Source organism: Pagrus pagrus (genome assembly GCF_965226575.1).
Source record: "Pagrus pagrus genome assembly, chromosome: 19".
NCBI lineage: Eukaryota > Metazoa > Chordata > Actinopteri > Spariformes > Sparidae > Pagrus > Pagrus pagrus.
Genome location: NC_140203.1, coordinates 8,162,161 through 8,189,460, shown reverse-complemented (window position 1 = coordinate 8,189,460; position 27,300 = coordinate 8,162,161). Strand labels below are relative to the sequence as shown.

Sequence of the window (27,300 nt, the reverse complement as noted above, 5' to 3'; positions counted from 1 at the left end):
TACAGTAGACTTGTCTCTTGATATGATAGCCAGCTATGAATGAAAATGAAAAAAGGCATCAGTATGAGTCATCCCCTGTTTACTACACATATAATAGCCTAACCATTGTCAGAACTTTATAAATAGAGTTTATTTCAAATGAACACAACAGTGCAATTGTGTAAGAGGATGGCCTGTGAGAATAGAAACCCATCATACATGAACAATGAGTTATAATAACCACTTCCACAGTGATGACAACAACAACCAAGGCCACACCCACCACAGAGGACAAGAGATCATATAATCCACATTTCTATCAGGTAATAGTCTGAGTCTATGATTAAAAACATATATACGGTCGGTAGTTGATTGGCCGAAGCCATTATTTTTAGACTAGTTATTGTATTTGTACTATTGAATGTTTAGCCCTGAAGAAAATGTACATATGATTTCATATGAAATACACTGTATGTGTTCACACAAGCAATTAATCCACAAGTTATTATTTACAACAGCATCACAATGTTTTTAAAGACATCAGAACAAAATAACAGAACAAAAAAATCTTGGCAACGACATTGACAACAACAATGATGATGACCAGCAACAACAACAACAACAACAACAACAACAACAGCAACAACATCAATAGTAATATTAATATTAAATGTTTACAGTGACATGGTATTATTTTTGTGTCTCACATTTATTCATTGGCACACTCTGTCTTTAAAGGCGAACTATGTAGTTTTAGAAAAGAAAACTGAGAAAGGTAACATAAAACAAATACAAACTCAAACACTACAAATATTTATTTGATATACAGTATTTCCATAGTAAAAATCAGAGTGAATATGAACATAGTCAAACAGGATGAAATTGTGACATTTTATTCAGTTTTTTCATTCATGAAAATCAATAAATTGTAAGTATTTTCTATTGAGATTAAAATGTTTTCCCTAAAACTACATACTGCACCTTTAAGGTTTAATTTATTTCCAGCAAGCAATGTCTCTAAGCCATTAATCTTACATTTTCACATTCAGTGGTTTTAACCTCACAATACAAACCCACATTAGTGCATTTAGTCTTGTACATTGGTCTATAATTATTGCAATTTGTCACTAGTCAATTGTTTTACATAAAATAAAGAATGATGGGCCACAGAAAGCGAGAGTCAATTCAATTTCCCACGGTGACTACTCTAACTTCTGCCACCGCATCGACCTAAATTCGTGATGCGGATCAGTAGTTTGATCCAATCTGGCTCTTTCTGTGCATGTAGCCTGTGATTGGCTGTGTGTTGCAAGCCCCGCCCCTAACATGAACGCGCTCAGGGCTGAATGGTAATGACCAGCGCGAGTAACCACCTTCACGAGACTAGTTAGCTGGAAATGGTGACGTTAAATATTATACATATATGTAGAAAAATCCCGAGAGTGTTCATCTGTGTTGCTTTGCGAGATACAGCCTCACACACCCCGAAAAAAGGAGAAAAAAACACACAGAGACGACACACCCCATCTCCACGCCTACTGCATATTTTATTGGTTGTTGGGGAGCTTTGGGGAATTCTAGACACCGTTGATTGGTTGACGTCGACAGCAATCACGTCCAATCGGCGCTTGATTGGTTTAGCTGTTAGGAGGAAGTCAAGTGTCAAAACGTTTCGGGGGATAAGCTCGGAGTTGACAAAAGCGATCTGTCTCAGTTGAAACATTTTTGACACAGTTTTCTAAAATTGCCAAGTCGTGTCCTGGACGGACCACGCTGGCGAGGATTAAGTTATTCGGCGGCGAACCGAACCCCCGTGCCCAGCGAAGGACTTGGTCTCTCCGCGGACTTGACCACCACCGCACGGCAGAGAGAGGAAAGTGGGACTTTATTGTTCAAGGCTAGCTAGCTAGCTTTGCCAAGCGGCTTGTTTTTGTGTGTATAGCGTGGACCGCAGGCTATATGGCTGCGACTTACGAGCCAATATATGGACTTTCAGAAGATGAGGTAAGCTTTAATCTCAACAGAGCTTTGTTTCATAGACTGCAGTCCAAAATGGGTGTCTCTCACAGGGGGTTCAGCTTGAGGCAGCGACGTTAGCCGAGAAGCTAACAAGCCCTCACCAACGGCAACATTCCATAGTAATGTTCAGGTAGCTGTCAATTTTACTGCGCCCTGCCCGCGTGTCAATTAGTTTACTCTCCTTAATTTCACCAACAACGGCAACACTTGATATTAGCCGTTATGTTGGACCGAAGCTTAATTGCCTCGCCACGTTACATCCTCTCCTTAAAATGAATGTATGAACGACTTGTAGCTCGACTCGTACCCCAAAGTGCTATTTTGAAATCCAGATATTCAGAGGAGAGATGTTATTAATGTATGGAGGGCTGGGTGGCATTACTAGCATACCACTGTCAGACTTGAACACACACACAGTCGCTGCCTCTTGCCTGTGATCAAAGCGGTATGATGGTGAGCCGACCACTGAACGAGTTTGAGGACTGAAGCTGAGGAATGAACGTCGATATTCAGTTTTGCGCTGAACTCGCATTCAACCCCTATAAAGTCATGCTAACGTTATATTTCACCCGTTGTTTTGCATGGCAGCACGACTGTCACGAGTCACCACAGAGTGAGTGACAAACAAAATAATTTGCCAACCGAGCAGCTGTCATATCAGCCCAACTACCAATCAGGCATTACTAACACAGTCATAAATAGTAACGGTGGGATTTTTTTGAGGGATGTTCCGGAGCGATGACTAAAAATACTGCTTTCATATGTTCATTCAAGGTTCTGATGCCTGACTGTTGAATGTTGAGGTTGTCCTCGGCTTTCATCAGGAGGCTCTGACTCTTTCACCAGCATGCAGGAGAGATTTGCATGTGGTGTTTTTATGCCAAGAACACATACACTACTCAAAATTAGTTAGAGATATTGGGATATTTAGTATATATTATATATTCATTTTTATTTTGTGTTTTGTGAATATTTTTGACAATAATGTGACACATTCCATTTGACTTTTATTACACATCAATGCACATGCATATAAGCACCAATATCCCAATATCCCTAACACATTTTGAGTGGTGTATGGCTTTGAAGTAGGGATGCATCATATATATATCAGACCAATAAATTATTGGCCCGATATTGGGAAATTCATATTATAGGATAATTATCAATTATAAATATAGCCGATGATATGAAGCCAAAATTGCTTTTTTACTCAATAAGTGCAGCATTTACAAACTCGGATACTGTCCGATGGCTGTGTGCACCTTGAAAGTTGCAGGTGTGATCCACCAAGAAACGATGGAACGGGATACGATCTTTTACAGTTTCAGAGGAAGAAAACACAATTTCAATTTGCAACATGTTAAATGATTCAGAAGGCAAGCAAAAAGTCAAGTGTTAGCACAACAAATCTTAGTCGAGCTATAGAATATTTTATCATCCACCTTCACATCTTTTCTCTTTGAATCTGAGCCTCTCTCACCCTCAGATGTGCATAACTACAGGTTAGGAACTTATTTTTTAAACGCCAAAATGTGAAATTATTGGTTTATTTTATATGTATTAGAAATATCCATATCGTGAATCTCTAAGAGAATGGATAGATATTCCAAAACACACTAAATTCACATTTCTGATGTTTAACATTTCTTATTAAGATCAGCACATGTAATGATAAACTTTATTTCATTGGCTGTGAGCAGTCTAAACTGTTTCTGTTTGTTTTTCTTTCTTGAGGAGGTAAACGATTTCACTTTCATAGCTTAGTGGAGCTTTGCTCAGTCTGTCAGTCATTATGGGAGGGGAGGTATGCTTGTAACAAAATTCCACATGCAAACGCTTTGCCAGTTATTGGTTAACGTTCACCATATGACAAACTTAAAATCACATTATGTCATCTCCGCAAATCAAGGTTTTAAGACAATTGTGGGTCTATAAAACATGAAACACTGTGATAATGAGCTAAACACTCAGTAATGCTACACCCTCTGAACAAGGCCGTGGCCTAAGATAACAGCTCTGGGGCTTTTCCATACACATGTGCTGGCTCAGCTTGAGTCGGTTCCACACGGCACATCAGCCCAGCGTGGCAGGGAATTGCATTTCACTACAACAGGGCTACCTGCTCGAAGATGTATCTTTAATTGATGACATGCATGTTTTTAAATAGTGGTAACAGAGAGGTTGAAAATGCTCTTTTTCCCTGCAGTGCTATTGAAGAATAGCTGCTAACAAAGCTCTGCTAATTCATGTTTCACGTCCTACAAATTCTTCACAGTTAAAGTCCCCTGTTTTTAAATTATTTAAAAGCTTTTATTGTGCTTTAAAGAAAAAATGCAGGTATGGTTAAAGTAAGATTGATGAGCAAGCTTGCCAGTCTACAATCTACACATTTTGGATTGTTGTAATGCTTTCTATATGATTTCTGTGCAACATTTCAGTGTAGCTTATGTCATCTGCCAACTTCTAAATGTTGCTATGACTCATGAGTCAAAGCTTTGCAGATACAACTCACTTCTTTTCTAGGTCAGGGTTATTGACATAAAAGAAGGCAGATTAATGCAGCCAGCAGCTTTTAATGTTTGAAGTGGCATGGTCATGAGGTTATGTGATCATTTTTTCCCCATGACTTGATTAAATGTTTTGATCCATCATCTCTGTCTTCTGCAGCATGAAACGAGAGTGCTGCGGGTTAAGGTCATTGCAGGAATTGATCTGGCGAAGAAAGACATCATCGGAGCCAGGTGAGCATCACAGGGTTTTTTTTTTTAGAACACACTAGGAGATGATGTTATCATCAGGGGGTTCTTAGCAGTTACACTGTTATGTCATTTCATCATTGTGAGGTTGATGTGTGGGCCTCATCATTGCACTTGCTGTGACCTGCCCCTCTCATATCACATGTTCTGTTAGTTTTATGACTATTTTGCAACACAAAAAAATTTAAGCAAAGCACTTTCGTCAGCGATAATGATTTGTCAGGGAGTTTTATACAGGAAAAGCCAAACATACAGGACCTTTTATTTATCACTGCACTTAGCATCCAGCTCTTTGATTTAGAACGCCTCCTTCAGTCTGTCCTTTCGACCTTGTACAGCAGAGTTTCATGCTTTCACTACATTCCTTCTACTTAGAAACACCTTGAACTCCAAGTGTTAATTAATGATTACCTACGTGCCTCTCCTGTCCTCCTCATAACCCACCTCTATAACAGTTTTTCCAGATAAAAGCATTTGACTAATAATTATACATGGCACAAACTTTCTCACACGTAGGAATACTCAGACGTTAAACTTAAACCTTTGAGGGTCTTTCAAAGCGTCAGTTTCATCAAGGAGCCTCTTTTGTCTTGTGTCGTCAGACCTCCTTTCCCCATGTGTGATTCTGTGATGAAGTTTAACTCAACTGTTATCACAACTTTTATGTGACGTTGTGTAATACCTCTCTGTGGAGTTGTATTTGAAGTTTTTTTGCACGGCTGAGCGCTGTGACTTCTACCCTCTGAATTTTAATTACCTACGTCTGTGTACCTGCAGTGCTGGAACGATGTGATCAATTAATAATACACAGAATGACCATCAATCACTGCCTACTCGTTATCATTTTGTTTATGCGCTAAACGGGCACTCTAATGAACTTGCTCCTTCCTTGTTTAGACTAAATGCATCATTGTGTCAGGCTAGGGCAGAACTAGAAGGTACTACCTGTTTATTTTGAATGGGCTAGATAAAATGAGTAAACCCATGTATGTTTTGCTTCATCAGATTAGGGATAGATTGATAGATTGAAATCTATATTTGTTTGTCTCTTTTTTTCTCTCCAAATGCGCCCATGTGTGCATCAACATTTCAAAGGTGTTATAGCAAGTTTAATGGCAGCCAGACATAATAAGTGACTTCCAGAACAACTGACTGGTACCAAAACTAACTCCGACAGTGTCTGCGTAGGAGATTTTAGGTGTATTTTCATTTTCAGAGATCCTTTATTGGTTTTGGGAAGAAAATTTACTCGGACAGATTTGAGAAACGGATCTTTGTGACAAACTGAATGTTATCTTTTGTAGTTTATTCTTGTATCCCTAAAGGGTGGTATTTTTTGTAGAGCTTTGTTGTGAAAAACAGCTTGTTATTAAAAAAGTTTTGAAGAAGAAGAATTTTTGAAAATCTAAAAAATAGCTGAAGGAGCATACAATCAATGATCTGTTGTTCTTTTCAAATCCAGCAATAGTCTAAAAATGTCATAGCCGTGAGGACTGAAAAAAAAGAGAGTGGAATCCATTTAAATCGGTAGTTTTGAAAATTGTGACACCCCTACTTCACATTATGTCTTGGGATTTGTACATGAAAATCCACATGTAGTGCATATGCATGAGAAATGCACTACTGTCGCCCTGGGAACAGGACGCCTCATTGAAGATTGTAATTTATCAATCTTTAACAGCATGCTCATCAGTAACTTCTGCAGGTAAACAACAAGCACGAGAAGGTCCAAGAATGGTCTAGATGAGACGACACCCACTTCGAGCAAAGCTTTACTCATACAATCAGGAATGGATGATTTTATTCCACCTACAGTTATGAAAAAAACAACAACTGAAATTCTTATTTTTTGAGTGCACTTGGCATCCGGCTGAAATATGACTGGTTTAAGCCTCATTTAAATTTAAACACTGCTCCTACTGTTGTAAATAGTAACGCTTTTGTACATGAGCTATGAGAAAGCCGACATTGTCGGAGACAGAGCCTGGCATGTTTAGCACTGTGTGAATGCTACTCACATGCCAAAGTGCATGTGTTCGCATCCTGATGCCCTGCTGGCAGGACAGTTCAGCCTGGCTCAGGAGAAATCTGAACTGTAATGAAGAAACACTGAATGAGGTCTCGATGTGTGGATAGCTACCACAGGAGACAGTGCTGACTTGGCAGACTGTCACTTCATAAGTTGCTCAAACAGTGCTGGCTTGTTCTTTTCTTCTTTTCGCTCCAAACCTGTTCCTGTTGCCGCTGTATTCTTTAATACAGGGGGTTTGTTCTATTGTGTTCTGCTCTCCGGACTAAACGAAACACACCTAGGTTTTGTTTTTGTTGCTCTTGTGAGGTGTTGATAGAAACTCGAGGAATTCACATCCAGTCAAACAAAAAGTGGACCAGGCTACTGTTAAATCAAGCGGACCATGCTAGCTTTCATCTTCCTGGTGTTGACCTGAAGTAGCCTGGCTCCCTCAGCAGGATTTTGTTGATAGAGGGAAGGAGACGAGAAGGAGTCTCAGTGCAATCAAGATACAGAAGGCCCATTGTTTCTGTTTAGTCACAGAACTGCACAAACACACAATTAGAGGCTGTGGGGTTCTGGGAGACATTAATTAGCAATCAAGCAAAAGCAGTTTTGCTTGGGGTATTTTGCAGCTCATTTTTTAATATTTCCCCTCCCTTCTGCCTTTTTCCTCAGTTCCCTCTCAGCTGCTCTGGTAAAATCAATGTAAGGCTGAGCTCCAACTGGCAGGCCAAATCTAATTTTGGGTACATCCATACCGGAATTAGACGGGTGCTTGTATCAATTCTGGATGGCCAAAAAAAATCCCATGGAAACTGATTATGGCAAATCAGATTTAAAACACATTCGTAGATGTTTTGAAATGCAAGTCAAATCAAATTTCAAACCTTGTGTGTTAAGTCTTGCCACTGCAATCAAAATGTAATTTGCTACACAGGAAATGCTGCATGTCTCACCCAGAGAATGGGGAGAAAGAACGATTAACTTCTTTGGTGTCATCTGGGAAGATTGAAAGCTCTGTAATGCAGCTAGATATTGTGTCATTGTGAAGAATAAGACGATGCCTCTCTTTTCCTCATGTAGCCTGCGGCTTGGTTTTGCACAAACAGGCATCTGTTATATTATGTGTACACATTGACAGAAGTTAGCTCAGGACACGCAGTAGATGAGCAGAAAAGGACAGAGAAGTTAAACTTTATGGTAGGGATGCACGATATTGGAAAAAAACAACATTGTGATGTTTTGGTTTTCTGCTACATATGAAAAAATATAGGAATTATCACCAGATAACATGAATAGTTCTATTTAAAAATAATTAATCATTCAAGAATAATTGGGGTGATTTTGTAGGGGGGTCCATTTTGTCAAACGACCAAAGTAGGCTCTGTTTTATTTGATAAATTGATCAAGAAGGATTTTGATTGGTGGTTCGCTGTGAATGCAGAGCCTGCATGTCACTCACATCACCAGCAGCAAAATTTTACTACTTCATAGTAGGACTGCAGCTAACGATTTTTTTTCATTATTGCTTAATGTCATTGTCGACTATTTTTTTGATTAATTGAGAAGTTGTTTGGCCAATATACATATGATATCAAAATATAATATGAAAAATGTTGAAACAGTGTTCCTGCGCGAAAATGTTTTCTTCCAAACCCAAAGATATTCAGTTGAATATCATGGTGGAAAAAAGAAGCCAGATAATATGTACTTTAAAGAAGCTGGAATCAGAGAATTGTTAGGTTTTTTTTTCTTCAGAACTTACTCAAAGTGATTAATTAATTATCAAAACATGTCTGAATTAGTCCATCAGATTGGATAGATGTATCATTTAACAATCAGAATCAGCGTCAATGGCCAAGTTTGTGTACACATACAAGGAATTCGACTTGTTTTAAGTATACTGCACACAGTTCCAAGAACAATTTAGCGGAAGATAGAAACGGAAAACTAAAAACAAGGACAACAAACATTTAAGGAGTTTTTCTAACATTTTCCAGCTCAAATGTGAGAATTTGCTGTTTGACTGTTCTTACATGGCCGTGAAATGAGCGGTTTTGGACTGTTGGTCAGACAAAACAAGACATTTGATGACGTTATTTTGGGCTTTATTTTTAAAATGTTTTCTAACAAGAGCAAACAATTAATATACAAATCAATAAAGACAAACCTAAAAATGAAAACAGTTTTTAGTTGCAGCCCTACTCCAAAGTTCAACATTGTATTGCAGTCTGAATTTGGATATCTTCATTGGATGTGAAAATACTTAAATGCTCTGTGAATAGCATACATGATATGCTTTGTTGGGATCAGACTTCTCCCGCTGTGTTTAGATCTCAGCAGGAGTGAGCCAGGTTACACAGCATGACTTACCTTGGTGCACTTGAGCACAGTCTGTCTCATTTCACGTATCCATCGAGAGCAGTCTCTCTAGTGATAGTTGTCATTTCTGATTCCTGATATGAAAGGGTTAAAGGCAAGTACAATACAGAATATGTGTAAGAACCCCTCAGCCTTCATGTTTGTTTATGTCGACAGCGCCACCTCTTAATATACTTCCTGCTTCATGTGATACAAGAATACATATGTGTAAAATACAAATATAATAGGAACAAGTCGCAAATCACATTTGTAAAAGCATTTTATTATCCAGATTTTGTTTTAACGTTACATGTTTCATGTCAGAATCTCCGCCGCCAACGCACAGAGACTTGTGAGAAGTTTTCTTCAAAGAGAGGTTTTGGAAAGGTTTTAACCTGACACTGTACCTTGTGTTGCCCACTGGGACTGAGATCAGTAGAGTAATTGGTCTACCTGGTGAATAGCGTGGCTCTGCCCCACTGTCCAGAGCTCACTGGAGATTTCTACGCTGTCAGCACCTTCAAATAAACCAATTGGCTGTTTTTAAATAGCAGACACATACACTCTGCTTACTATTTGCACCACACACCTCAAAATGCAGTTTCTATTTTTAGCCCTCTGCTTTGTCAGTAAGACATTATAGCCTTATCTTACAATAACCAAATGCAAGCAGTTTTTTTCTGCTTTGCTGTTTGTGGCAGACTCAGGTTTCAGGTCTGGAAACAAGCAATGTGTTAGAGTGTAGTTTAGCAGTATGGGCTCTGGCACCTGTGGTCAGGTAATATGAGGTTTAGCATACTGTGCTGTCCTACAGTATGTTTAAAAAAAAAATAAAAAATACATTATAGAGATCCCTAATTCCTTTCAAGACCAACAAAACTCTTCTGTTTTCATTCTGTTAAGGGCCATGGTAACTTATGATAATGATGATGAAAAATCGTGTAATACAGTTAAACATGATATTGTGAAATCATGATATTATCAGAGATGGTTGTCTTACCATGAGAATCTCTCACAGTTGCAGTCCTGCATGTCTATCAGTGAACTGTGAGCAATGAAAACATTGAATTCCTTGTTTGAATTCCTTGTTTGAGTACACACACTGCCAATTCTGAGTATCAAAATCTGCAAAGCACTTAAAGTTGCCACTCAATGCTTGGCTAGATTTATACTTTTTAGTCAGATGATACCTTATTTAAGACATCATTGTGTTTGTTTTGTTCATACTGTTTTGACTTATCTTAAATGGAAAAAGAAGAATGCAACTTATCTTCCCAAATGAAAAAATACTGTTTTGGTGTCAGTACTGAAATGAATGCAATCCTTCAGCAATCCCATTATATTTGAAATATTAGTGGGTACGTACTCATAAGATTGTAGGGAACAGATTTGTACCTGTGAATCTGCCTGAGCTGTTGCAAAGTGAGAACTGTGAAAGGCACAAGATCTCTTAATTGTCTCTAATTTTTCTTCATTCCTGTTTTGCTTGTTGCAGCGATCCTTACGTCAAACTTTCCCTCTATGTTGCGGATGAAAACAGAGAGCTTGCCTTAGTCCAAACAAAAACCATTAAAAAGGTAGGTAAGAAGGTAAGAACAGACTTTAATGCTTATATCTGTGGTGTGCTGTTGCTCCCTCCCTTGTCCTGCACAGACCTTTGGCTCATAGTTTCAGACTTGGTGAACTCTCATGGCCTCTCCTGACACAGTATTCTCCTCCCACACCTGCACCTGCATTTACTGTACACCCTCTTAAATGTGGCTCTGTTCACTCTCCTTTTAAGTCACCGATTGTAGATCACCTCCTCATGCCACCCCCACCTCTGCACCATTTTTCCTTTGAATCATGGCAATCATATCACGTTGAGAGCCACAGGAAAACACCAGAAGGCGGTGCTTCCTTTCCTTCTCAGTGGAGTGTAGATGGAGACAAGCTCTTTTCCCCCAGTGGCCTATTTTGGGGAGGAAATCTGTTCTCAGCAGGGGGAGCTATTACTTGCTATAAATGTAAACTCCATTCAGAGGATATTTTAATGTCAAAGTAGGCTGTGACATTGAACCAAATGTCCATATATTCATTGCTCACATTGTGGGTTTCTCTGGGCTATATGGTTTAAAATAAAGTCATAATACACATGCAGAACATATAATGCATGTTATTAACTGGCTATGATTTATTAAAATGGATAATAATATAAGCCTGACTCTGCAAGCAGCTTCTCATTTGTTTTTAAATTCACCTTTTCAGGTTAGTTCAGGTTAGCATCATGTAGCTGCCGGCCAACCCTCTGCTGGAGTCAGGCTGCAGCTCAGGCCTCCACGCAGGCAGACATATGCTGCCAGTGGCCATGGTTGCCTTGTTGGATATAAATAGCTGACAATGCACTGCTATGTGGAGCAGAAAAGGAAGCATCGCTGCTCGGCTTCTCTGTGGGCTCTATGTGTCTTTAAGTGGGACACCTTTGATGGCATCTTTGTTGTTGGAGCTAAGAGTTTGGCTTGTGGCAAGATGGAATAAAAAGTGATGTCTAATATGACAAGAAAATGAAGAACCACTCTGCGACTAACATCAGTAACAAGAAGCTGCACTGAGCTTAAACAAAGATATTTGGCATACTGTTCAGTACATTTTCATGATTTGATCAAGAAGAATTTGTCAGATGTTAGTTAAATTGGCCTTTTGTCAAAGGGCAGTGGGTTCATTTGTTATTCTGCTTCGTCAGCAGATGTTTTAACTGACGTGCTATTTTATCGCTGCCGTAAAATGTTGCAAAGTGTTTATTAATCAGAGCGACCTGTGAAATTAAGGCTTCATTGACAATCTAGTGTTTAAGTCATTTCAATCACCGAAGGAATTTTAATGAGATGTGTCACATAGTTCTCAGTCCAATAAAGCATCAAATGTGTGAGACAGAAGGAGAGAGCCTGTGCATCCACACACTGAGCTGACCCATCCAGAAAGTGGGTGAAAATCCTCATGGCTGTTAATCTTAGGGACTAACGCCAATCACCGGGACATGTTAGAGCTACAAACTTGCTCTAACGGTGTAAGAGGATCATTGACGCACAAGTCGGAGCCTAATTTCTCACTTGGGCTCTGTTCTCTCACTACCAGTTGGATGGGTTTCATACATCTGTTCTGTTTTCTGTGCAAACAGATGATGTTGTTCAGTGTGCTTTAATACATGGTTAAAGCAACAAATCTAACTTCCTGGAGAAAGATGCTTGATTGTTGAGTCTAATCCCCTGATCGTCTAACACTGACGTTTCGGTCAGACGTCAACCCAACTGACATAGTTTATGTCATAGAACAAAATGTGAAAATATCTGAAGCATGTGTTAGCCACGGGCCTTATTTCAGACATTTAACTCAAAACCTGTTGACTTTGAGACGAGGGAACTGGAATTGCAAAAATGCTAACTTATTTCTGGGTTTTAGGACCCGTTCCTGCAGCACTCTATTTGAGGACCTGGAGATGAGACTCAACAATAGACAATCTTTCTCCAGGAAGTAACATTTTGCTTACTCGATTAATTGATAGTCTAACCACGTCTGTGCTTTGTGTTTCAGACCCTCAATCCCAAATGGAACGAGGAATTCTACTTCAGAGTGAGTTGATTATGTGCCCCTTTCTTCTTAGTATCCTCCACTACATTGGTCTGTTATTGCCTTTGTTTACTCTCGAGTGGTAGTGTTAGAGTTGTTAATCTTTGGTTGCTGTTTAACTGAGAGCTGAGCCCCACCTCTGCTGCCACTGTAATCAAGCAGACCATATTAGACTTTGGAAGCTTAGCCACATGTGTACAATTATTCCCCGCTGATTACTTATAAAAGAATGAAAGTTCAGTCCTGTGTTATAACATTTAGAAGATCTACTATCTTGTAGCTGCAGTATTTGTGAATTATTTGGATGCAAAAACAAGCAGGCAGTTGTTTGTAAAGTGTTTGTTTGCATGTACATCTGCACTGGTTTTGCATGCCACGTAACCACTGGATGACTGCTGTATTTATCTCCCCTGTTATTTTGTTGCCAACGCAGGTGTGTCCACAGAATCACAGGCTACTCTTTGAGGTGTTTGATGAAAACAGACTGGTAAGATTCACATTTTGTAATCTCTTACCTTTCCCTCGCTCTGTTGCTTGTATCACACATTATATTTAGTTTGTCATGTCTGTCAGCAGCTGATTTATTTATTTCCACCCACCGAGATTGTCATGCCTCTTTCAGTTTGAAGGCAATTTTTTTGTACTTGGTGCAAATTGATAGTAGGCTTTCCAGTTGCACTGTCTTTTAAGTTTAAGTCTCAATTATCTCATGAAATCAGTGTGATGATAATAAAACGGTTATTGCTGCATACTTTTCCAAGACATTTTCCCAAAATAGCACTGCTTTCGTTTCACCCCATTAACAACCTGGAATGTATTGTGTTGACTTTATCTTCTTCTTCTTGTGAACTCTTGTACATATTGCTAGATTTGATATTGTTTCACACTGTGGGCTCAGTCAAAAGAAATGCATCGCGGTACACGTGGAAGAGACATGAGCAGAAGCTGCAGTGTACAGCTTGTTTATCTGCTAGTTTCATTGCTCTGCTTTGAGGCTGTACTCCATTAACAACTACTACATTCCTCTTATGTCAAATTTCTCAGATTTCTCCCGCAGACGAGCACGCTAGCTCCCTCGACTTGTGAAGTTAAGCCTGTTGTAGGCCCTCAGTTGCCATGACAACTAGATTAAATGCCTGCACAATGTCAAGAGTTGCAGCAATTAAAAACAGCGGGTCTTATTAGTCTTAATGATCAATTCACTAATTCACAGTTGTGTATAACCTTGGCGAACTACCTTCGGAGGAGACAGAGGCGAGTGAAGTGGTTGTTGATGTAATGAAGACAATGTTCTGTGGAAGAAGCGCGAGCCTTCCTTGAAAAGAGTTTAGGAATGCAATGATGTTTGTTCCTATTGACTTCTCAGTAACTCTTGGATCTGTATCTATGAGTTTGACTTATAACAAAACAAACGGAGGATGCAGCCCATCATAGTATTGATGTTCTTGGCCTGATAAGGCACATTCTGTCTGAGTCTAACAGATTCAGGGCTACTGCTTTTGTACATTGAGGACTGACGTGGGAGGCTGGAAGATTCTAGCTTGTGGAGTGTTTTTTTTTGTACCGCCACGTTTTCTTGTTTTCCTGATGACTTAATCTGTGCAGAAAGTCACTCATTCAGTCAGTTAAAGCTGCATGTTTCATGTACTGTTAAACCCAACACCACGTTGGTGTGTGTTGTGTGTGTGTCCTACACGCCTGTGCAGAGGGGATTCACTGGCACTCAGCCTACTAACAAAAGGGCAGCTCTAATTTTTACTCCAGTACAGTGGGAGCTCTCTGTTGCCGTATAGAAGAGGATAACACAAGAAAACACGGCAGAGCCAGCCTCAAGCCTGGTCATCTCCTTATATGTCTGAAGAGGTGCTTTTCTGTCTATCTCTAGGTGCATGCCAAGCCAGCTCCTCCACCACTGGCCAGCATTTCTTTGAAGAGGCTGCTTGTGCTCTTGCATCCATTAATTTTATGGTTTATTTGTCAGAAGAGATGAAAAGTTAGACTAAACTCTGTGCTGTAGCACACGAGAGATTGTGGTTCACTTCTGTGTACTAAATGTTGACTAATATCGGTGCCAACAAAATAAAGAAGAACTACATATGAGACTTACAGTTAACATGGAACGTAAATAAAGAATAGGCCTACAGTACAGTGTACTGTGCTTTGTTTGAAGCAGGCATGTTATGTCATTTGGCAAGCTGGGCTAGCTGCCATTGGACCACACATTGGCATTTTGTTTCTTTTATACAGAACACTCTCCATAACATTTCACACACACATTTATTGACTGTGCCTAACACTGTAGGCAGTGTGTCAGCACCAAGTGTAACCGGCTGCCAAGCCACGAATTGTCTTTGCTCTACAGTCTTTTCCTTTTGTCTGTTTGTCTGCCTCCAGTCAATATCGCCTGTCTCCTTGATCCCCTCTTGTCCACAATGGAGAATTCTCTTCTTTTTTGTTTTTCCCATTCCCACTGTGGTGCACCACCAGTGGTTTGGCCGTCAACTTGTTTGCAGCTTGCCTTTTTAAAGCAGATAAGGTGACGCACTAAGGGCTAAACCATGGGTCGAACCAGTCAGAAGTTGGAGCAGATTTTTGGATGATACACTTCTGAAAGGCCAGATTAGCATTGGACTTTGTCAGTTCTGTGCATGGGGGCAGGCAGCTCCCCCGCTAACTCTGGCCTCAGGGCAAAGTAGCCTGAAACCTCTCATTTCTCATGCTGATCCACTGGTGAATCATTGCTGCCTAGCAGCATAAAGAACGCTCTCATGAATGTACAGTATGTTGTGAAACTGTCTCTTTTCCCTGTACTGTAGCCAAGTAGTATATTACAACCATCATAATTTGTGTGCCTAATTTCAGCATTGCAGGCGAGGATCACAGCTGAGTCGTATCTTGGGCGGTTTTTGGATGCAAACAGAGTGGGCCTGTAAAACCACCAGACAGACAAGTGTTTGGCTGTGTATGGAGACAGCGTAGCCTATTCCGTTTGGAGAATACTTGGATATCTCTCTCCAGAGAGGATTGTGCTTTGCCTTATCAAAGCTGCAATCTGTCAGATATCCTGTCTTCACTCTGACTGCTGCCTTTTTTTCTGGTCCATTTTTAGCAACAACTTCCTTATGCTTTTTTTCTTAATGTTTCCAAGCTACAAGAAGGAACAGCTTTATTTGTCCTCCAGATTGTTAGTCTCCATTTGTACTCTGTGAACAGTTTACCTGTTGAAAAAGGATATGGATGTCGTATTGAGTGTTTGTATACAAGAGATTTATGGATCAGTTTCTCAAATAATTTCTTCTTGCTCTTCTCTTGCTCCCTACCTTTCTTCTCCAGGGTAATCAGTAACTACAGAAAGGGTGATATTATGTGCATTAGTCATGACTTTTACGGAAGCGAGAGTGTAGAGGTCACATTTAACAGTGATGTTTTAAGATAAGAGATGATGGTGTTTTGAGGAAGCTATTAAGTACTCCTACAAGAAACTGAGCTATGCTTAGATACCAAAATAGCAGTTTAAGAAAGGAATGAAGCAGTAAATGATGTGTAAATGAAGAAGTAACTTGTGGTTAAAAAATACCAAACTGGGTGTACATAGGAGTTAGCACATTGATGAGAGGTGTAGAGATAGGGAAATGGGCGGGGGTTTGAGAGAGATCATGTGAATGGAGGGAAAGGGATGGATGGTGATAAGTTGGATGTGTTTGGGGAGGAAGGTTGGCACTCGAGGGCAGCATGGGGTTGTAACAGGAGGTGTTAGGGCCATTGGTAGTCACATGACTGACAGGCAACCCACTGTCACCTCGGAAACCAGGAGCGCCGGCCACTCTTATCCAATCATGTCAGGAATGCTGGCCGTCACTCGGCTCAGGGGCTATTTCTGCTGTCTGTCGCTAGTGCTTGGTTGTGCTAAGAGTCTGGCATACAGGGATCCTTCTTTTTTTTTTTTTTTTTCTTTCCCCCTCAACCTTCCTGTCTTTAGCCTCCACTCTGTCATTCCTGTGAGTGCGTAGTGTAAAGTTGTCAGCTCTTTCGCAGTGGCAGTCTAGTTTTGTTGGTGTAATTTCTTTCCTCAGTTTACTGTGGGAAGGAAAGTTGTGGAAGAGACTAGGAGTTGGTGGGAGGGAGGGTGGGGGGGTGAGAGAGAGGGAGTGGAAGAAAAAAAAAAAGAGGGGATCAGTCATCTAGCCAGCCAAAGGAGAGAAGTGGGCGACACTAAGAGACCGAGACTGGAGCCAGAGGAGAGAACCAAACAGCCAGTCAGAGTAAAAGTGAGGGGGAACAGAAGCTGTGGGACGAGAGGTGAAAATGGCACAACGTCTGCGTTTGTACTTTGGCTCAGGCCGCAGTAACACAGCCCCGGAGATCCTGGAAGGAGACTCCGAGGAGCAGCAGGGAGACATGGATGTGGTCACACCGCTCCGCATGCAGCCTCCTCCGGTATCGAGGCCTTCTCAGGAGCCAGTCCCACCGAGAGCTTTTGGTTCGCGGTCGGAGCCTTCGCTTAAACGCAGCTCCTCCATGTTCATACCTCAGCTCGCCGCCTACACTGAGCCACGGCCCACGAAAAGCTCCTCCATGCACATCTCCCTCCAGCGCTCCAATGGATCAAGTAATGGAGATACCCGTGGTCATGCCGATGATGTCCCACCGCCCTGTTACACTCCTCCAGGACCCGCACCTGCTTATACCGAACAGATCGGGGAAGATGTTCCGAGACATCCGCCTCCTCCGTACGACAGCCCAGAGTCTTTAAATTCACAAACTTTTCTGACAGAGCCGGACCTGCCCAAACGCAGGGTCTTTAGCATTGGTTCCAATGGCCATACTGTTTATAGCAGAGGCCAACCTGGTATCACTGTTGGTGGTATTTGTATCCAGAGAAACTCTCCTGATGGTTCTGACATCCAGCATTTCAGAATCCTCCCATATGGTGGTACTGGCTGGTCTGTCCAGCAGCCGAGCTTGGACCAGTCCGCTGTTGTTAATGGTGGAACACAGAGACTTGTGTTTCAGCTCCAGCAAAATCAGAACCAGGATCAGAGCCAGGGCAGGCAACAAGCTGCTGCATCCCCGGAAGAATGCACAGATGTTGGATTTGCCAGAATGGTGCGTTACCCAAGAATTCGATTGGAGAGAAGCTCGTCTCATCAGAGGCTGCTGCTGGAGAATCAACACCAGAAAACTGGTACCGATAGCCAAGCTATAGAGGAGAACCAAACAGACATGGAAGCAAGAAACAGATCTAATGGCTGTACTTTCAAAATCAGTGGGGAGACTTCAAGAAGGCAGCCTCATTTCAAGATATATTTCACCCCAGGCGGAGGTGGAGATCAGGATGTGAGTCTTGGCAATGATTCGACAAGGAATAATCCCAAGGTAAATAATTGGAAAAACTTTAGCAGGATTGTTGGGTGGATTAGTGAAAAAGATTTTGCAAATGTTGTTATAACAATGAGATTAGCGTTGTTTTTGTTTTCATGATAGATAAATTAATTTGAGAATGAATAGTAAACGGTCACAACAAATAGTGGATGGGTCATCTCGCTCATATGACATTTAGTTGAACACATGATAGCATGTAGTGAAGCCAGAAGAAGGGGGGCATCTAGGAGGAACATGGACATAACAAATGAGAATCAGGGTAAAAAAGTCGAGCCTGCCTGTCTAAATTATGCAGACTTTGTGAAATTTTTAAGTATTTCACATCAAATTTGCATAGTTCCTCGTATTTTACTTATTTCAGTTGCTGAATCCACCCCAGACGAGCAGAAATCCGTATGGTGCAGGAAGAGGGTGGTGACATTCTGGGAAGTGAAAAGCACAGACATCGTTGCTGAACTAAATCACACACACTGGCTCTCTTTCACTTCACGACCACAGGCATTTGACTTTTTTACACACATCGGCCAGTCATGAAAGGAAAACAGGAACAGGGATGGATCCCTTCTTTCCCAATGCACTTGTCGCCTTCTGCTTCACAGAAATGTGACACTTAAGTTTGGTAATACCCTTAACTGCAGCCAGTGCTCTTTGAGAGTTGGCTGTTTCTATCTTTAGTCTGTTTCGAGCACGGTTGTTGATTTTGAGAGCGGGCAGGCGGCGTGTCTTCTTTGGCTCGAGGCTGGTATGGATCCGTATCCTCGCAGCTGCTGCATGAGTGATTAAGACCTAAGACATCGTTATGGCCCAAACGATGATCAGGAAGTTTGACAAGCTATCAGTGTCCTGAAGCCTTGAGTCTTTTGATGTTGCTGTCTGAACTCCATGAATGTATAGCTCAAGCTTTGGAAGCAAAACAAATCTTGAGAGTTTGACTTTGATAATCCGTTCATCATTCACAAGCATCCTGTTAAATCACTTTAGATATCAGACTTTTTAGCAACAGTATGTTCTGTACCTCGCTTTTAAACAATGTGGACAATAAACAGAAACTTCAAGATGCAGCTTCGAATTACAGCGTTAAACCTTATTGTAGATATTTAAATTATGGGTCTGTCATTGACTATATAAGGATTACTCCCAGTAGTTTCCTATGAAGGGTCTGCTGCCAGGAGTCATCAGGGATTGCCTAAAACAGATGCTTAAATATTGTGCTCGCCTGCTACTTTTACAATGTATACAACCTGGATATTTACACCTGAAAATGAAGCACTGTTATGATGTCTTGTCACACGTTGTAAGTATACCAGGCTTTACAAGTAATTGTTTCTTTTCAGATTGATTTTTGAAGGCTACAGCTACACTACCACTACTTTCTGCTTTCCCCATCTGTTTGATTATTTCATGAGTCATGGCCACTGTACTCTACTGATGAACGATAATGGATCAAATTGTACTCTGTGGTGTACTTGACTTTCTAGTACTGCTATGAAGCAGCTTTTTATGAGTCGTTCCTCGAATTGGTTGCCTCGTGCATGAGGATGCACATGTAAGCACGTACACGGTCCTGACAATTATTCCACATTATTCCACTGATCTATAGGTGATAGTGAGGTGCCAAGATACACAACATTGCACCGGTGAAGGCATGTTAACTGCTAGCAAATTAATATGGATGTAAAGTATGGTGTGGCTCAGCCTGCATTTTTCTGTCCAAACCAGAGTGAGTTAGAGAAAGGTGAAACTGAGTCCTATTAAACTCGACAGCCGTTCTTTTTAGGTTCAAACCCCACTTGAGCCCGGCATTGTCAATGTAAGTGAGTCTGTGAGTTTGTGTAACCCTATCTTGCAGTTGTTACCATGGTTACAACTTGCCTGTTAACCCTGATTAAAGACATTTACAGTGTAGATGACTGTGAAAAGGCAATGTTCTAGGCACATCACATCCACATAAAATGAAAAAGGTATGCATATTTCAGATGTCATTGACATGACCAATGAATTGGTGAATTCAGGCGTCATTTCTAAGTTTTTGTCTTAACCCAGCCCCCTGGGACAGGGATCCATGCTCTTATGTTAATAATGCAGGTTTTAAAATATTCAGAAAACAAGTTGTGCAAGTGTCTCATGCGGAAGGGAGTGCATTCAGCAGTTTGTAGGACCACAAGGACACCATGCCAAAGTCAGTAACGCTGAATGTTAACATAACTTTTGTTTACAAAAACAACTCTGCAATGTGCCCACAAGGATATCTGCATTATGCTAAAAATTGCTTAACCTTGAACCCAAATGTTATGGTGTATGATTTGGTTAACTATTTCTGGTTTTGGATCTACAATCTCAACATATTTTTAGTCAGAGTTTTGACAGCACTTAGGCCACACTTGAATGCATTTTTCACACCTTCTCCTTTCCTTTTCTAAAGACACATGGTGTTGTGTTACCCAAGGGCTTCCTGTTTCTCATGCAACAAGGAAATCCTCATTTAGACCATAATGACAGGTCTTCCCCAACTGCTCGCCTGGAGTTGGAGTGCCCCTTTTTAAAGCCCTGCATGATGGGATACTACGAGTGTGTGTGTGCCAGCTAGACTATCTGTAGACAGCTATGCCACCGTGCCATGGCCTTGTTACAGCCCTGCCTGGACGCTCACCCCCAGTTGCCATTCACAAAGAGTTCTTTCAGGCCACTGGGTTTGCTATATTTACCTGAGACGGGATTGTGGATGGATGTTTATTTTGGTCCAGTAGCATGTGAGAGGAATTGATATTGCTATTGTTGTAAAGGGCTTTTCTCTGTCAGCTCTTATCTCTCAGAGGTGCACGGCATTGTAATTCAGTTGTGTCAGCACAGAGACTGTTGAGTAGGTGAGACAACCTTTTCACACTTCACTGCCAATCTGGACCTGTTCCAAGTTGCTCTATATCATAAACTCTCAGTCTGCTACCACCTCTTCATGCATAGCAGATAAGTGCAACCACCATTAGCAATGCCCATTGTTATTATTCCCTCTTGTGGCATCAAGACATGTTGATAGATTTGGTTTTATTTGTTCAGGTACATTATGCATGAATGGAATTTCATTGGTGGTGCTTACATCTTTGAAGAACACCATTAAAAAAAATCAGCAGGTGTGAATCTTTGGTGTGAGCACCACAAATGGAATTGCATTCCCCTCCATTGTTTGAGTAGTGGCAGAAATCAGAGAAACAAATATATAAAATCCTAAACTCTCAGCATACAGAGAGATGTATGTGTAAGCGTTTTGTGATTTGATTGAAGTGGCCCATTTGTGTTTTTTCTTTTACTGGATATGAAACAACAAAGAGCTGTTACGATATCAGATCTGTACTCCATGATTATTGTGGCCAGAAAAAATCATAATAATTGTTATTATTGTTATAATTGTTATGACAAAGCAAGAACAGAAAGAAACGGTATAATAATATCGGTATATTCTGACACCACTAATACAATATGATACATTTCAATATAATTTTAATCTTAGTTTACACAAAAAATAATTTTGCAATCTTAGGCAGTACCCTTGTAGACATGTATACACATGTTAAACATAGTTCGACATATGACATCGGTCAAACAGATAATACAGTAATACATTTCACAATATGACCCCACAATATGAAGTTGTTGTGTAAGAAGAGCTGCTAACTTTTTTTGAAGCTAGCTGCTAGATAACAGGCCTTCATCTGCCTCATGCCTCTTTAACTCATCGTCCCTCCTCCTCCTCCTCTGGGTCATCAATGGCACCCTCCCTCCCTCTCTGAGTGTAACCTGGCCCTGAGAGGCAGCTGCAGGCTCAACTGTGACCCTTTGATGACTCTGCAATTATATCCCTCTGCATACTCATACCCACAGCTTAAAATGCTTGTTATTGTTAAGGACAGAAAAAACAGCCGTTTGTCCCATGATACACACTGCCATCACCACAGACTATTTCATAGGCTACAGAGCCACTATTCATTAAAGGTTCATTTAGAATGGTAGCAAAGGTGAAGCAAGTGCTAGTTGCAACATTGATTGTAATTCTAAACTTTATTTACACAGAACTAAGTGTTTCACAAATTCACATTGTTGCTAGCAGATCAACACATGTCAGAGTGTAATATGATACTGTCACACTCATGATGCGGTCCAGGTTGCTTTTGTTGCTCTCGTCCAGTTCAGATAAAGCTCGTGATTCACTGTTTTGAGTTACTCAGGAGTTATGCAAAGCGGTAAATGAATCGTCGAGTTGTTCTGGGAAGTGCAAGCAGAGACTGCTGTAATTTACACAGTAGTGGTTCTGACTTTTTCCGGGAAGAAATTGTTTAAAATAAAGTGTGTGTAGGTGTGTGTGTGTGTGTGTGAGAGAGAGTACACATGGATTGACAAGTGCTTGTTTACATGCCTGTACATTAATAACTCTACTTTTTATGTGACTCATTTGTAACCTATCACCATTGAATTCCAGGTCTGTTAACTGCGGTGGGAGCCGAGTGCACTCACTTTCCAACACTTTTGCTTTTATTTTTTCCTTTTGATGATCAGAATAAACCAGCGTGTCAGCCATATACCTTAAACTTGTATGAAAACGCGGGACTTGGCCAGCACAGTTGTAAGAAAGTACCAACAGTGCAGGTTTTTTTCTTGTTTTTACTACATTACTTGAATATCGACTTTGCAAAACTAGATTTGAACATATTTAAGGAAGCTCTGAGGATGAAAGAAGTGGTTTTGAATTTTCCTTCATGTGCAGTTCATTTTTGCTGACTCAAATTAAACAAGGCACCACAAATATTATTAAGTTTCATTGTCAGATCAAGTCGATATAAAGAGTTTGCCACATTTTAAATTCAGTTGAAAATTGTTTTCATAACTCCATATTGAATTTTTATGACTGTGCTACTCGTGTGCAGTGCTGAAGCAACTTTTACAGATGACATTGAAAATACCCTCTTTTGTACATAAAGGCTGGAGGAATACATGAGCAGTCTTCAAAAGAAACATTGAGACTGCCAGGTTGCTCTTTTATTAACAACAGTGGGTTAGTATTTTTTGCATTGTACACTTCCTGACAACCCATGAAGTCTCCCACAACATACAGGTGGATCAATACTCAAACTGAGAAACCAACAGTGTTTAGTAGAAACGAACATTGTCAGATAATGCCTGTTGTCTAAATCAGTTGTGTCCCACACACAGGCTTCTTCCAAGAATGGCCTTTTCCATCTCACACAGGTAATCACTAATGGGGGCTGCTGCTGTGCGGTCCAGTCATCCGTCCACTCCCTCTTTTCCTCCCAGTCTGCATTAATTACGACAAAAGGACGGATAAATCTACAGGCCTCTTAAATCTGAAACGCAAACCTTTCCTGGTTCTCCCCTGTCATCACATCTATCCTTCTCTCCCTCTGTTTGGCTGACTTGGCTTCAAATCTGGTGGCAGTGGATGTTATTTTTCCTTGCTGGGTTCACGGGTTCTTCTCCTATTAAATGACACCAAAGGCCTGTCCAGAAATAAAACCCTAGACTGAGCCTCTCTGCAGGGACACTTGTGGAAATCTTTGCTGATTGGCAGAAAAGATGAGCCACAACGAACGTGGAAGAAATTGCTCAAACATAATTGCACTTCACAGTTTTGCAACTATCTGAGATTTTCAGATCACAGGTGTCCATAAAAATAGTCTGGAGGATATTTCTGGATGCGGCCGTCAATGAAATGAAAATCTTTTGTCTCTTTCACTCTGTCTGTGACAATAAACACAAAATGCTGCTGGGCTTTAGGTAATTCATTTCAACATTGTGGTTTTTCCCCCTCTCTTCCCCCGCTGGAAATTTGGGTATTCCCCAGACACACAGAAAGCTGCTACTTCTAAAATTAAGCTGCTGAAGGTGACTTTATTGTTTTCTCTCCTAGACCAGAGATGATTTCCTGGGACAAGTTGATGTTCCTCTCAGCCATTTGCCGGTGAGTTATTTGTGTGTGTTTGTGTGTGGTTGTGGCTAGACTGACTGTTTTGAATACTCAGCTGTTTCTTATCTTCGGTTTTTGCTCTGCCTGATCAACCTCTGTGAAGGTCGGGCAAAGAGTGCCTTTGTGGGCGTCTGTCTTGAGTGTGAGAAAGTGCTAGCCACACAAGTAGCGTGTTGTTGTGATCAAACAGCACACTCCTTGTTAGACGTGGAAAGCGGGCTGTCTAGAATGTAAACAGAGCGTCCTGAGGGCGGGGCTGCCCCCTGAATCAATGGAAAAAGCTACACTTGTCAAATTCACACATTCACATGCACTTGCTTGGAAACTGTGGACTGCCGGGAGATAAAAGCTTTTTAAAAAAATGTAGAAACATGTAGAACCAGTGTGTGCTGCTTGGCAGTTTTTACAGTTATGGTTTGACGTAGGCAAACAGGACCTGAAACTCAAACAAATAGACTTTGAGATCATTCTGAAGCAGCACCTCGTCGACTCGGTACAGAGCTGTGCTGTCAGACTGGTTGTGTCTCTCTGAAGTTCTCTCCAAGTTGTAAACCTTTTTAAAGCACATCAGTAAAAGGTGTTGGGGTTAATTATTAATGTCTTATTTGGCTCCCATAGGTCCAGGAAATTGGCAGCAGATAAAAGCTGAGTCATGTTGAGAGGTGAAGCCAGGGGGGACAAGATAGAGAATATTTGGTTCTGATGCAGCTAAGGCTGAAAAAGATTGAGCTGAGCATGAATAAGCTACTGCAATGCTTGTGTCGCAGAGCTGCAGTGACTAGTTAATTAATCAATCAGACGATTGGCTGTCGTTCGCCATTTTCAACAGATCAAACATTGATTTCTGCTTCCTAAATTTGAGGATTTGCTGCTTTTCATGTTATTTATGACAGTAAATGAAAAGTATGTGGTTTTTTGGACTGTTGGTTAGACAGAAGCAGCAATTTGAAAACGATTTATCTGTAATGAAAATAGTTGCAGCCTTATTGTATAGATGCATGACTACATGTTTTGAGAATTGCACTCTCATTCGTAGTTACTGGACATTACTTTAGTCATCACCTTTCTCTCCATACTAGCTTCCTCTAGACCTCCCCTCATAAGTTTCTGACTCATCTGAATTAACCTGGCAGCCACATTTGCCTTGTGGAAGCTTGAAACTTTCTCCAAACACAGTTTTCATTCACCGCAAAGTGCAAAAGGTCTTGTTCCAAGTCACACATAAGATGGGGTACATGCTTTTTATAGCAATGTTTTCAAACTTGCCTTATTTACAAAACCTGTCATCAATTCTTAATGTTAATGATGTTGAAGGTTAAGTTCAGCCAAAAATGAAAATTCAGCCATCGTCTACTCACCGTCATGCTGAAATTTATATTCCACAAAACATTTCTGGAGCTTCACAGCAAAACTAGAGTTGCAGCATTCTCCTAAACAGCTGAAGTAGATTGGGACTTGTTACAAACCACAACATGGTTACAGAAGCCCTGAGGTCCCAAACTGATTTAAGCCAATTTAAGCCAATATCTTCACTGTAGCTGCTAAGCTAAGAGCAGTTGTGCCGGTCTGAATTGGGTGCACAAGCTCGGCCATGTTGTGAGTGTAAATTACGTCTTTTCATAATGAGCGGATGAGCTTTAGGAAGCCATTTCATGTTTCAGTTGTCCCCATTTACTTTGCTTGTTTAGGAGAAGGCCACAACACTTTGCTGTGAAGCTCCAGAAATCTTTTGTGCACTTTGAAACTCCCCCTGTCTTTTCATCTGCATGAGGCTGAGTAGATTAAGACTGAATTTTCATTGAGTTTGGTCCCCGAAGCTTCATCTCAAATTATTATTATTATCATTTATACAAAACTTGCAATCAAGCTTGTACCCTGATATGGAAACTGACAGTCTGATTTAGTAGTACATTACGGAACAGTATGTGGTGAGCAGCCAGTCTGGACTGGTTTGGCCTAGTCAGACAGTAGTGGGAGATTGCTATGAATTACAAAAGACAATTTTGCTGTTCAATATGTAACAGGAGACGCTCACTGTTGCATAATATCCTGGGATGGCTGTGCAGTGGGTTCCAGCCGTGTTGTAAACTCATACCCTGCAACATGTGTATTTGCCTGTCTGTGCAATTGATTACTGTCAACAATACTTCCCTTTTAATTTGCAGACAGAGGACCCGGCTATGGAGCGGCCCTACACATTTAAAGACTTCCTCCTGCGGCCCAGAAGGTCAGTTTCTACCAGGTGTGACAAGTAAACAGTGAAATGTGATACCAGTAATTTAACTTCATAGGTTAAATTGTGTCTGGTTTTCCTCAATTAGCAAGTAGTTGGACATTGACAGATTATTAAACTCTCTGTGAATTTAATTGTGGTTTGCAATGCTATGTTGGCTGGTGTCATATCACCCCTGGTGAGCAATAAGTTAATGTGACGGTCAGTTGAACACTGAAGGTGAAAGACCATCTGGTGCTAATAGGCACTTTGGAAACTCCCCTGCATTTCTCAGCATTAGCCTACAAGAGGCCCTGAGGGTGCAGGGGCCACCTGGTTATGATGTGCTGTTTTCATGTGGGTCCATTTTTGCTGATGTTATCCTTGTAGTCACAAGTCCAGGGTGAAGGGTTACCTGCGCCTGAAGATGGCCTATCTGCCCAAACAAGGAGGACCAGAGGAGGAGGCTGGAGAGATGAGGGAGGAAGCCGAGGTAGATTCTAGTCTTATTCCTTCCTTCCACGTAAAGAACACGGTTCTAAGCATGAAGATGAAAGCGAGTTTCACAATTTGTACCAATAGAAAATGTGAGAGTGGTTTTTGAGAGTAAGAGGAGAACGGATGGCTCTTCTTTGTATTCTTTTCTCTAAGAATTCAGGCAGCATCTCTGCCAGAATCTGGTGAAAGTCTTTTCCAGGTCAGCGTATGGAAAAACCATTTACAATGCTGCCTGTTATTTGGAGAAATCGGAGCTTCTTCCCCTTTTACTTTATGTGTGTTCTTGCATGTGTGTGTGTGTTCAATTGTGGATTTCTTGTCAAGTGCAAGAGAGGTGCAATAAAAAAGAAAAAGTGAAAGTCTTCACAGATGAAGTGACATTTCACAGCCAACGTATTAAAATTTCAATGCCACACTGCGAACCTCCCTCAAAGTGAAAATTCTCTCATTTTCACTTTCTGGGTTTGAAATGAAATGTATTACATCAGCTTTACTG

General features: G+C 40.9%; 1 protein-coding gene across 18 annotated transcripts in view; it reads left to right on the top strand.

The window, feature by feature from the left end:
* The first annotated feature begins 1,604 nt into the window (after window positions 1–1,604).
* Window positions 1,605–27,300, top strand: part of nedd4l (NEDD4 like E3 ubiquitin protein ligase) — a 49,391-nt gene continuing 23,695 nt past the window's right edge. For 2 of the 18 annotated variants that reach the window (XM_084383719.1, XM_084383709.1), the window contains exons 1-4: window positions 16,936–18,114; window positions 24,038–24,088; window positions 26,260–26,336; window positions 26,697–26,799. In XM_084383719.1, coding sequence (XP_084239845.1) covers window positions 17,044–18,114; window positions 24,038–24,088; window positions 26,260–26,336; window positions 26,697–26,799 — 1,302 coding nt within the window. In that variant the 5' untranslated portion in view covers window positions 16,936–17,043. Of the gene's footprint in view, window positions 1,984–4,668; window positions 4,743–10,627; window positions 10,722–12,702; window positions 12,742–13,171; window positions 13,226–16,935; window positions 18,115–23,322; window positions 23,359–24,037; window positions 24,089–26,259; window positions 26,337–26,696; window positions 26,800–27,300 lie in introns of those variants that run through there. The other 16 variants (XM_084383717.1, XM_084383723.1, XM_084383721.1 and 13 more) reach the window with 14 other exon arrangements.